Below are 12,824 nucleotides of genomic sequence, written 5' to 3' on the forward strand. Positions count from 1 at the left end.
CAGCGAGTGATGCATTTTGCAGAGAGCATCGTCGCGTTTGCGCCGGACTCTGTAATATAATTGGAAAAACTGCGGTAATATAATAACACGAACAACGAGTGTCTGAAAATAATCGACTAGTCTCCTCTGTTTTCTGATAACACATCCGTGTACGTACGCGTACAATGTTATGACGCGTTCCACACGCCGATGCACATGCACACAGGCGTGATATAACATCGGTGGTGGCGGCGGCGAGTTCAACGATCTCGGATAAACGACAACGAAGAAACAACAACGATGCGTGTAAGTGTGTAATAAATTAATGGTGCGATGAAAGAATAAAAGAAATTGAAAAAGAAGAAGATGAAAAAAAAAAAAACAACAACAACACGCAATATCAGACAGTAGTTTCTAAAACTTTATTACCGTTTATTTTCATTTCCTTATTTATTCTTTGTCGTATTACCAAGCGTTAAACAATCCTGGCGGTTTGCCAGAAAAAAAGTTTTATTTCTGAAGGGGTAAATTATTTTTCAGATGCTTGGACTAGATTCCTTTTTATTATTAAACTCTCGAGGAATCTCGCGCGATGTGCCACCGCCACCTGCGACCAGCGTCTCCCATACAATAATACAACATACCTTATGTACTCTCAACGACCGTACAAAAATTTTTACGGCTAGAAGCATCGAACGGTTTTTCGGTTTTCCCTACTTCCGTTTCGTCGTATTTTTTTTCTTTTTTTTTTTTTTTGAACGAATTAACCTAATCGAGTCGTTTTTGTATACCGTGAGATCCGGTGAAAAATTTGAGAAAAAAAAAAAGAAGAAGGAGAAGTCTAAGGAATACGAGAAATGAATGGTCATCCGGAAATATTATCGAATTTTTTTCGTGTGAAAAATAGACGATAAAAAATAAATAAATGAATAAAATGAGGACTCGTCTGATTTACCTACCTCACTCGTTTGTTATAATTTATTTTATTTTATTTAAAGTTTCGATCGAAGAACGAAACGCTGACAAGTATAAAACACGAGAGATTTTATCATCGTTTTCGATTGATCGTGGAGCATATCGGGCGCTTATACGTGTATATAAATAAATAAATGTATTATATACATATATATAAATGCCCCCGCCCCCGCCTCTCGTCGCTTATATCCGCGGTGCAGCGGGTTTACTTGTTGCGACCCCCGTATAAATACATCGGTATTATATTTATAGGTATAAAGTGAAACGAGGACGCCTGTTGCGCCCTCTCCCGCAACGGCGATGCCGGGTCGATGACCCGTGTGCGGTTAATTTGCCGGGGTGTGCTGATAGCCCTGTACCACTGATACTATGTGATAATATGTGACCACCCATACATACGTACGTACGTAAATGCCTCGTTGTACGCACACAACGAGAGCTGTTTAGATATTTCGTAACGTTACCGTTTTCTCACGTAACAACGACGAACCGAACCGTTGCAGCGAACCGCCGCCCGATAATATCATCCTTTATCCTCTTCTATTACAAGGAAAAGATTTGAATAATCTTGTTCGAGATGAATGCGAAAACTGCCGCGCGAAACGAACAAACAAGGCGATTTCTTTCCACCGATATAAATTGTTAGATTTATAAATATAGATAGTTCGTGCAATTCTTTTTTATTTTAATATTATAATATTTACTTTTTATTAAAATTTTTTTCACCTAATTTTCTTCGTCTTCTTCTTCGTCGATTTGATCAACCACTAGCAAAACTTGCAGCGACACGCGCTCGTCTCGCAAGCGCAGCTTGCAGTCCCCGTCTCTCGCTACGAGACGCAACGATCGTACAGATCGGTAGAGCCATGTGTATTTACGACACGTGCCGGTAAATTGCGCGTCTGACAAATTCATCCGCTTCCAGATACATACAATGTGTGCTTTATAAACGATACGTATATGCCTGCAAGCCGGTGTTGCAGCCTTGCGAAGCATCTTGCAGCGACCCGGCCGGCCGGTTGGTTATAACAACGCAAAGTCGAACGTCGAGATCGAAAATAAACAATTAACAAAATATATCGCTATTCACCTCCGACGTCGGTTGCAATTGGCTGAATATCAAGAACCGTACTCCGGAAAAGGATTCCTTTATATCGTGAGAAAATAAAATGAAAATATAGAAACACTCTGAACGGCCGCACCGATCCGATCCAAGGTTTGGTTTATTCTTAGCCACTGAACTAGACGCGTATCGTACGTATAGAAAAAAAGTCGTCGTAATCGGTAGGCAAAGATTCCCTTTGTTTATTGTCAGAATTTCAACCTATTTAAATCATCTCGCACCGTCACGTTCATCTTATTCTCTATTACGTTCGATTCCCGTCAGCTACAGCAAATAAGACGAAACGTGCATGTACGAGGTTGAAGTTGGTAAGGTTACTTCAACGATGCAAGTTTAAGAAAATCGTTACACATTTCGCAGCCTGAGAAATGAAAAAAAAAAAATGTTCATACTTTGAAAAGCCAATTGCTTAAAAGTCGTTCTAAAATTGTACAACGATTTATTTATTCCACGACGTTTCGTTACGTCAACGTTACCAACTTCAACATGGTAAATATGTACATGTAAATATGAGTTTGCTTACTCGAATCCAATCTTACTAATTCAATATTTCGCGTAGGAGTTTAGCACATTGCAACGAGGAAAGGATCATCGCGTCCTATTTCACTCGGCTAATTATAAATCAGGTAGAGACCAGGTACGCCTGCGTACGATTCTCCGTCCGTCGGTTTCCCATTTTTTCCAACAGCCCGCAACGGTGCACAAGTTCTGTAAACGCATATTACACACCAACGTAACGTTTGCTCAATGAAAACAAAAGTAAAAGGAAAACGCGCAGTTTCTGTGTGCGTGGGAAACACGATGGAACAATCGCGTGTATTGGAACGAACGTATAGTCGTATAGTTGATAAACACGTACAACGGCTGTGAGTTAATAAAAATTCAGCATACCTTGGTTAAGCGATACAGACGATGGTCTGACTCATTGCCCGATCGATGCAAATACCCCCGACTTAACATCGTCGTCGTTATCGCGGACGAACGTCCGACTTAGTTTCGTTTGTTGTTTTCGTTTTCCTTCTATGCTTCTATTTATATGTATATGCACGTACGTATTTCTTTTTTTTTTTTTTTCATTCAAATTTTAAAGAGAGAGGGTAGAAAAAACAGCGATGATAATAAAGACAGCGACGTAGGCGTGAAAATTAACCGAAGTGAAAACGGATCTTTTCCTACATCGATTGAATTCAGAGATACGGTAGCGGATAAGAAATGTTGAAAATACAACATCACTTTTCGCACAACTGATACGGAAAATGTATCATTGCGAAACTGTGACGAAAATTAGTAACTTCTCTTCGTATCTGGTGACGTTAGATTGTTTATACGTCGAACCGATGGAATATAAGCCGTGCACGTATGCAAGCTTTGAACGATTACGTAACCAGCTGACCTGCGCGTTATACCCTCGAGTTGGCTACTTTTTTTTCTTTTCTTTTCAATTTTAAATCCATATTTTTCTCACAATGATCCAAGTTTCGTGTTTCTCCTCCCGCGAGCCGTGATTTCTGCCTCTACACATGTTACATACACGCGTACAGGACATAGGAGATGTTATTTCGTCCACCGATAATATTTTTGTACAAATAACTCCGTAATCGCAATTCAACAATGCTCAACTAACACGCGGCACACAGCCGATCAACAGCCAATGCTGCAGCGGTGTTGTTTTACAAAAATTCAAATGCCGTTTGACCCTCGCCGATATCAGCGTATGAACTATAATCCAGAATGTGCGCGATGACGCGTTGTCGTGATTTTTACTCACTCACGCTTACGAATAAATTATACATGTTTGTATGTACCTGCATGTATTAGGTATACACATATTGTATTAGACAGATACGATGAACAATTTATAGCCAAGCACTTGGTTGAAAAAAGTTCGGCCCCGGCTCTGTGAAAAAAGGAGCAAAAAAAAAAAAAAAAACGACAAAAACGAAAAGATAGTCAATTACAACCAATTCGACGATAAATTCACCGTAGTAGAGGAATAAAAAAAAAAAAAAAAAATTATCTACGGAGGAGATAAAAAAAAAAAGGCAACGATTTGATAGCGTAAAATTATTGATATGCTTGAAGTAAGAAACGTGTTCCAATCGTATATAATATACGTACCTATATACCATCGCACCATTCCTGTATAATGCATATGTATCATATGTACATACGTATAATGCATTGTAGAGGAATTTGAAACGATCGATCGAGTGTATTGATCAGTTAGCGATCATCGCGCTGAACTGGGCCAGCAAAATAATGACATCTATTACATATATCATACATATGTGGCACATCCGACGTATAATGTAACGTCAAGAGAAGAGAAAAGTTCACAAGGTTAATTACCTAATTAACGTAACATTACGGTCATATATCTGGTCTCCGTATCTTTCGTTTTCATTATTTTTCTCTCTCTTTCCCGTCGTCTTCTTCTTCTCGGGCATTTTTAACCCATCCGCTACGTACACGTATATTATATTAGAGTGCACGTCACGCTTATACGCATCATTACTAAACGCATTTGTACGGTGACGATTATATGTGTGCATAAACGAGTCGCGTAAACAATCGCGATGAATGTAACTAGTGTGAAAAAAAATGTCTTATCCATTCGTCTATATATTCTTTTATACACAGGGCAGTCCGTATCATTTCGATCTGGCTCTGATCCTTGACCTCTCGTATTTGGAGCGCGATTTTTTATATGATTATTCTCACTTTGAAAGGCGCTCGGCGGTTTTTCATATTCTAACGACGCGATTTCAATTTACTACAATTTTCCACAACCATGTTATTGATCGACACAATTTAAATATGTGAAGAAATTCTGAAAAATTGTGTATCAGGTATGAAAATTTTTAAGCTCAGAGCCAGAATGGGGCGAAATTTTTCATTATCACTGTTTTCAAGCTTTTTCCGAAAAAAACGTCAACAAAAATTAGAAGCGGGAGTCACTTTACCACAGATGGTTGCTGAAACATTTTCATACGTCAGACCGGATTTTTGAATTTCTTGTTCACACCAGATTTCTTGTCTTCTTTATTTTGCCGATTGAAAAAAAAAAAAAAAATTGCAAATAGTAAAATTGTTTCGTAAGACGTGGAAAATTTTCCAAAAAACCTCTAAAATCGGAGTTTCTCGATTTTCGTTGTACAGTAGAACCCCGAATTGTTGGCGCAAGACGCGTGTTCGCCGCCCGGCATGAATCAGGCCTGAAATTTGTCCTTGAATCGGTAATGGGAACAGGCGTAGAGTTTGGTCGAATGCTCTCCTGGCACTTTGGCGCCACCATGACACAAACACTTGAGCGATACTCGTGCGGGTGTATGATAAATGCGACTGGGAACGAAAATAACGCGGGTTATAGAAACGCGAAGGTCTTTCCGTCGTTTGAATTGTTTCGCATACCTTATGGGCATAATACACTCGGCACGCCGCCTTCTCTTCTCTATACATATAATAACTTCGCCTCTCCTTCCTCGAGCGGATTCAATTGCCACATGGCGGTAACGAGGAGCTCTCATCCGCAACGTGTGAGAACTTGTTTGAAAATTTGCAAGAAAGAAAAAGCGTCGAAAATTAAATCGAAACGCGTGTTTAATACGATGACGTAAATTTGCTGGGAAGGGACCATTAATTATTAACCAGAGATATGCAAGTGTAACGACGTCGGATTTTCAAGGGATTCTTTGCCTGGCGGGAGACTTCAATTTTATTTTTTTGATTTGAAAACAAATCAAGAAAAGAAAAAGTTTCCATTATTTGTCTCCAAAGTACTTTTTTGTTCCAGTTTTTAATGACCGCGACAATTTATTACAAACCAGACGGACGTTTACAGTTTAAGTATGAAATCATCGTATAAAAGGTATGCACGTATTTTTGAACGTATTTTACGTTCATTTTTGCTATAGTTTATAATCTACCGTTAAAATTAGAAATAGGCAATTAGTATGTCGATATAACACGAGAAGGAGGTGAAACAAAAAAAAAAAAAAAAAAAGTATAAAAGATCCGGACTTCTTTTAGCATAAATTAAGCGTGAAAATCAGCTCGTATAATTAGAGAATACGAAAAGTCGAGGATACACGCAGATTGAAAAACGGATAATTATAATGACAAATTCGACCCGACCGAGAGCCGCTGTGATCTTAACTCGATCGGACTGTCTGACTTAAATCGTGTATAATTGGATTCGAGCGGATGATCGGTGCATCTCGGCAGCGGTGCTGCTGGTTATTATATCCCTCGCAACCAACCCACAAATGTTTCCACACCGGGTTCAAATTAATCAATATAATCGTGTGCTAAAAATATTCAAAAGTAAACCGGCTTGGACGTGAATATTTTACGCACGGAAAATGTGAAACAGAAGAATTATGTATACAACCAACACGGAAAGGAAAACGTGAACCGAACCGACGGCAGACCTTTTAAAACGATTAGGTACGCTTTGAAACCCCATCCGAGTTTATCAGCATTCCGAATAATTGCCGCTTCTTAAATTAGAGCACGCGCGTGCGCACAAAAAATAACCCTTAAAAGGAAGATGTTTTTTTTTTGTTTTTTTTGTTTTTTTTGTTTTTAATTATCCCTGCTTTTTCCCTTCCTCTCACGATCATCCGTGACTTGACCACCACTGCTGTTTACCACGGTGACACAGCCATAAACGACGACGAAGAGCGTAGTTAAATATATGCAACGATATAACACTTGCTAATTTATGCGACGAATGTTTGTGCGCGTGTGTCACGTGAGCAAATTCGGGCGCAACAAGCGCGTTTCTCTCAGACGAGCGAGGAATCTCGAGGATTTTAGTATAGGTACGTATGTTCCGTACATGTGCAAGCGACGATATTTCGACAACGTTTGGATAGGAGGTTTGCACGCAGGCATGGAACACCGTTCGTGAATAGAAACGTAGAGGTATGCGACACACGGATAATGTCGGTAGTTGTGTTTACGGGCGGTAAACAACACTAAACATCAAGGCTGCGGAATAAACGTGTATTATTCTCTACGCATGTGTGTAGAGATGAATGATAAATCCCTCGTTGAATACGTGTGTATAATTGTACGTGCGATACGTCTAATGATACCAGCGACATTCCGGCTCACCTTTAAAAAAAGAAGAAAAGAAAAGAAAAGAAAAGAAAAGAAAAAAAAAACACAAAACAAAACAAAACCCCCGTTTTCCATTACGTTAAATTGCTGGTACGATTCTTCGTCCGACTTTGTCGATTAATTGTTAACTTAAATTTTTGCAAAAGAGACAAACACCGCGTGAATAAGATCGAAGAAAGTCGAAATGAACGAGCGAATGGGGATGGAAAGTAATGTATATTAATTTTACTTCAGACCTGCGATTATTTGAGATGCCGAAGGGATTTCTAACGTCTTTCGTAATATCTTACGGGCAACTTCTCTACTGTAATTAATATTTCGTCAGGTGTATAAGTTTTGTTTTTTTTTTCTTTTTTTTAAAAAAATTCAACCGGCTCGTCGTCCTCAAACTTTACACACCTGATCGTGCCCAAATTGGGAAAATTGTTTTTGAAGAAACGAGATAAAAAATGCATAAAAAATGAAACGAACGCTAATTAATTCAACGCGAGGTGTACATAATATAAGTTATATGTACACAGACGTAATAAGCAGCAACCGAATTCATACTCTACGGCTAGACGACGCACAAGCTAGATGGCACAAAACCGCGTAGGACACGCGACGGTTTCCAAAATATTTGTGTCCCACTTTTGCATTTCGTTTCACGACAGACGCGCGTGAGAAATCCGACGCCTCGAGTCTTTTGACGGTGTATAATTTTGTACACGTATCAGGGTCTCCCGTATTTAGGATGTTGACCAATTTTTTAACGCATACCCTCACCCCGAAAATCTTTATCAAATAATTAAAAATACAGTTTCCTTAAAATACACGTATTTCGGAAACATTGTCAATGGGTATGTATTTTATTGTAAGAGTAGATACGCCGCAAAGTAATTCGTCGACACCCTAAATATGGTGCGCTACAATACGTATATATATATCCGTATTATAATAAGAAAATCACATAAAACAACAACGAGAAAGAAGGAGAGGAAAGCAGAGAAAATTTATTCTTCTAATAAACACAGCGTTGCGTAACGCGTATAAATATTGTACCTATTTACTACGAATATCAGACGTATCAGTTTCTTCTTCTACCATTTTTCCTCCGGACTCCTTTTCCCATCTATCTCGATTTTCCCAACATCGAACAGCGTCTCTTGATATTTCCAACCGTCGTCAAAGAATTGAAAAAGAATCGTTAATTCCGGTTCAATATTTACAGCGTTTACGGAATTTTCGCATTCGTTTCTCTTTCCCCTTTCTACCTTCTTCTCGTTTCGTTAATACGAACTCGCAGGATGGACCAATCTTTGCACGACTGGACAGAGGTCTTCTCTCATTATTCAGTTTTCAGTACCCTACATTGTAAAAATACCCGCATGTCTATTTTCCGCGTATAATACGTATATCGTAAATCCACGATTAGTGTAAGACACGATTGATTAACGATCGTGAATAAGATAAAAATCGCGTGTCTTTTCAATATACATATAATACATGCCTCATTCTTCGAGTTGATTGAATGAAATGAAAAGCGCGTGTGCAATACCGTATTATAATATATACACCTATACCCATGCATGCATAATACACACGTGTATTAAATACATACGGCAGCCGTAGACACCTGCGCAAGTAAATCATCCCGCAATGTTATTCACCCAGCGTATATGTAACGACCTCGTCCGTATCGAGTTCGATAAATTCTTACCAACAATATGCATATGTGTAGGTGGTTAAATCGTAAATGTATAACACGATACGTTAACCTCGATAATACACGTGCGTATCAAGAAACGCTGTGCATTCCAGCCAAAAATACGGCATGCGTTACTTTTGTCAAAGAAGCGTGCGTCTCGTTTCTCAAACAATCACATTACCGCAGCTCTTAGATTTGTGACATAAATATGAAACGTTGAAAATCAGCAAACATCGCGTTTAAATAACTTTTCACGTATGGAATATCATCTCGCCTGCAAACGCAACCTCGTCGATTCGCGTGCAATAACGAAACTTTTCCCCCGTTATTAGCAACGATTCACTACTTATAGATATCGTGTCAATTCGCATGGATTGTCGGACGCGTTTATCACCTATGATACACTTGCACGCGTCTATGTAAAATGTTTGTATCTGCCCGCGCGTGCGCGTGTCCGTAGGTTCGCATTATACGCGTGTATCTATTGACCTAGATTGCAGAGTGTATCTATTGCTGTTGTAATAAAGCAGCGACCGGTGGTACTTAAAGCTCGCTCACTCGCGCCCCATAACTTAAAACTTTTTTGTGGATATAATTTATCAATACTAGCCGAGACTCTGTTTTTCATTTTTTTTTTTTTTTTTTTTTTTTTTTGTTTTCCATTTATATTTATTCCATCGTCTTATGACTTAGCTGTGGAATCGAAAAAGCGGATTATAACCGTTCACTCTCCGAAACTCGAGAGTTTGTAATATATACAGTTAATTTATTTGAAAAAATAACCACGCCAAAACTGTTTTTACTGCAGAAGCCCGCTATAAAATAATTTTATTTCTTTATTTATTTATTCATTTATTTATTCGTTAGATTTTAACGGCTGTTTCCTAACGCGCTGTCACACAATCTGGCAATTATTGCTATCGAGATTTATTGTACGAATAATTGTGATAAGACGAATTTGATCAACGCTAATGCGTTTAATCGTCTCGCAAGTTTACATTGTGCAACACAGTTGATGACAGGCAAAGATCGATCGATTCGCAAACCCGTACGTGTGTGTATGTTTTAAAAAAATTTTTTTTGCCTTTTGTCCATATTCTATAACCCGTTCGACGTTTTCCGTATCCGATAGATAAACGGGTGATTGAATTTTTTTTCTTCGCCGTTTGCTGCGGTATCGATGTCTAGGATCTCGTGTGCCTATTAATCGACGATAATCCCGTAATATCCAATTTCAATCCACCGGGTCGGTGCTTCGTTTAGATAATCAAATCTCGAGACTCGTCGGTGTTGCGTTATGTATTCTATGGACGGGATTTTGCGACGGCAAAGATGGGAAATATCGGAAAGTTGGATTATAATCGCGATTCTTTGCTAAAAGGCGAGAAAAAATGTTCACAAAACTTCCGGGCGAAGGTCTGATCGTTGCATTGCAAAAACGTGTAATTGGGTTAAGAGGAATTTTTGATTTTGATATATGTTTTTTTTTTTTGCACTCACCCTATCATCGTGATTTCCCAGATCCGGTAGCTGAAACACAAAAGAAAAAGCACAGGGTTAGATCGATTGATAAAATGTGGAAGATCGAAAATTTTACCGTCTACACCGTTTTTTTTTTTTTTATTTACAATCGCAACGTATTGCGTGCAAATGGTATTTCAAAAGGTGCAGCTTAAAGAGAGAAAATCTTAGAGAATAATATTAAAATAAAGCTAAGTACGGATGCGTTGTAAATTGTAAAATTGAGTCTCACATTAAAATTTTCTCGCCCTGATTGTGCACTGTGTACGAGAAGAATAAAAATTCAAAATACCGAACGAACGAATATAGTCCAAGCGAACAATCCAATCTTCTATCGCGTTGTAATGGAGACAGAAAAAATATAATAAAATAAGATCCAATAAGAAGAAAACACATGAAACAAAACGACGCGAGTCAATTATATCTGCATTTCCCCACACCTACGCAAGCTTTACACGATGTTATGCTACAAAAGCGACAGTTATTTCCGAGAACAAGCGATATTAATTATCGTTAAGTATATTAGTGTATGGTTGATGGTAAAATAGGGTAAGTAAAACAGAGAAGGGGCTTATAAGCGCGGACAAATGTCTGAAAATTTTCGTTCGACCACCATTCCGTCTATGTCTATGTACCATAAATATCATTTAAATAAATAAATTGGAATATCGTAGGCAAACGCTATTGTGTAGTTAGACATGGATTCGTACAGTAATGAGCGGGAAGAAGAAAGAAAAAAAATTATACGAAATATAAGCGCTTCCTCGTGTGTCTAAAATATGTTACAACTAAACCTACGTATGAGGTGAATGTGCCTTGGATACATGAAACGATCGATATCGCAATATTCTAATTAAATATCGGGATGCGGCTTATTGTTAAACGCGGTGAAACAAAATCAAAATAATAAATCGATTGATTGCCGCAATCTGTATTTAATGAAAAACGTTTCATTCTCAGACGTTACAGGCGACAAAATATTTGTACAGAAATGTGTTGGGCGGCGAGAAGGGGGGAGGGCGATTGAACAAATAAACGCGTGAAAGGAGTCTATGCAATCAACCCAGCAGCTGCAACATTGTACTTATGTTGAAATGTGTATTCATATACCAAACACTCGGGTGTCAATTTACACGCGCAACGTCAATATAAGAGGGTGTATATGTACTTGTAAGTCGGCTTATGCAACCTTGGATAGTCGATCATCTTGCAGTTATCAAGAGTGCTTTTGTCGTTTCGTTTGTTGTTTTTTACCGCTCTTCTTTTTTTCTGGACGTTCTTTGTTTTCAAGTCCGTAACAGCGACATCTCGAAGTAAGACTGTCGAACTTTGTCGGTAAGTCCTCGATCGGTAAGCAAAAAAACCGTTGTTCTTACCGACGAGGGAAAACTTACTAACTGCGAAGTTTGAATTATCATTGCACGACTCGGAAATCATTTGTATCGGCTGTTTGTTTCTTTTTTTTTTTTTTGTAGAATATGTAAAGCCGTTTTACATGCATGAATATTTATTTACAGAAATGGAAGCAAAAGATTTTCATTTTACGCGAAATTTGGTAAACCTTTCTCGTTTTTTCTTTTTTTTTTTTCATTTTTAACTCCAACTTTCATTAAAATACCGTAATCCTTTGATCGTGCAAACATCGAGCCTCAATATCGGCACTTGTGTGCCGCGAGATTGCAAATTAAAATTACCAAATCGAAGCGAATTGAATTCAGGGCGGCGTAAAACAGTTTCAAAATAATTTCCGGTGTGAATAATAATGATTGTTGTGCAGCAGCGCTGAGATGAGAGTTTTTGCAAGAGGAAGTATATATACTTATATGCATGCGCTTATACAGAATCTTTCCGCATATTATTTACCTACGTATATATAATATTTTATAGAAACTGGAATATTCCGTGCGACTTTCATTTAATTTCATCGGATTTTTAGTTTTCTCGTATATGATGTTTTGTGATAATTAAAATTTCACATTCTTCAACAATTGAGCCAAATGCTTTCAAAATTTCTGTACACGGTATTTCTGAAAACAGATAACCGATCATTATACGCAGGTGCACATATGTTATGCAGCTATACCTGAGAAATTAAATTTATCAAATAATTTACACTTATTGTCAGAGTTTTTATTAAAAAATATATTTACACTTGTCATTTGATTGCTTAAATTTAATCCAACAACTAATACGTTCGATATGCGGATACATAAATTTACGAAATACTTTTCTTGAGACAATTTTACAGTACGTTTATCGTAATATTAATACCCATAAATCCCTGCAAATTCCCGTCAAGTTAATTATACATACGTATGTATAATATTTATACATTCATTGGTATAAAACGTTAGCTTCGATATAACAACAAAATATTCGCAATATTATTACCGTACACATTGCTGTATTCGGCAA

General features: G+C 37.9%; 1 protein-coding gene across 1 annotated transcript in view; it reads right to left on the reverse strand.

The window, feature by feature from the left end:
- LOC124309082 (sestrin-3) overlaps positions 1-12,824 on the reverse strand; it is a 109,404-nt gene that overhangs the window by 69,951 nt on the left and 26,629 nt on the right. Inside the window, exon 4 of the mRNA XM_046772339.1 lies at positions 10,389-10,418. Within this exon, the coding sequence (XP_046628295.1) occupies positions 10,389-10,418 (30 nt within the window). The remainder of the gene's footprint in view (positions 1-10,388; positions 10,419-12,824) is intronic.

The sequence above is a fragment of the Neodiprion virginianus genome, chromosome 1 (genome assembly GCF_021901495.1).
Source record: "Neodiprion virginianus isolate iyNeoVirg1 chromosome 1, iyNeoVirg1.1, whole genome shotgun sequence".
NCBI lineage: Eukaryota > Metazoa > Arthropoda > Insecta > Hymenoptera > Diprionidae > Neodiprion > Neodiprion virginianus.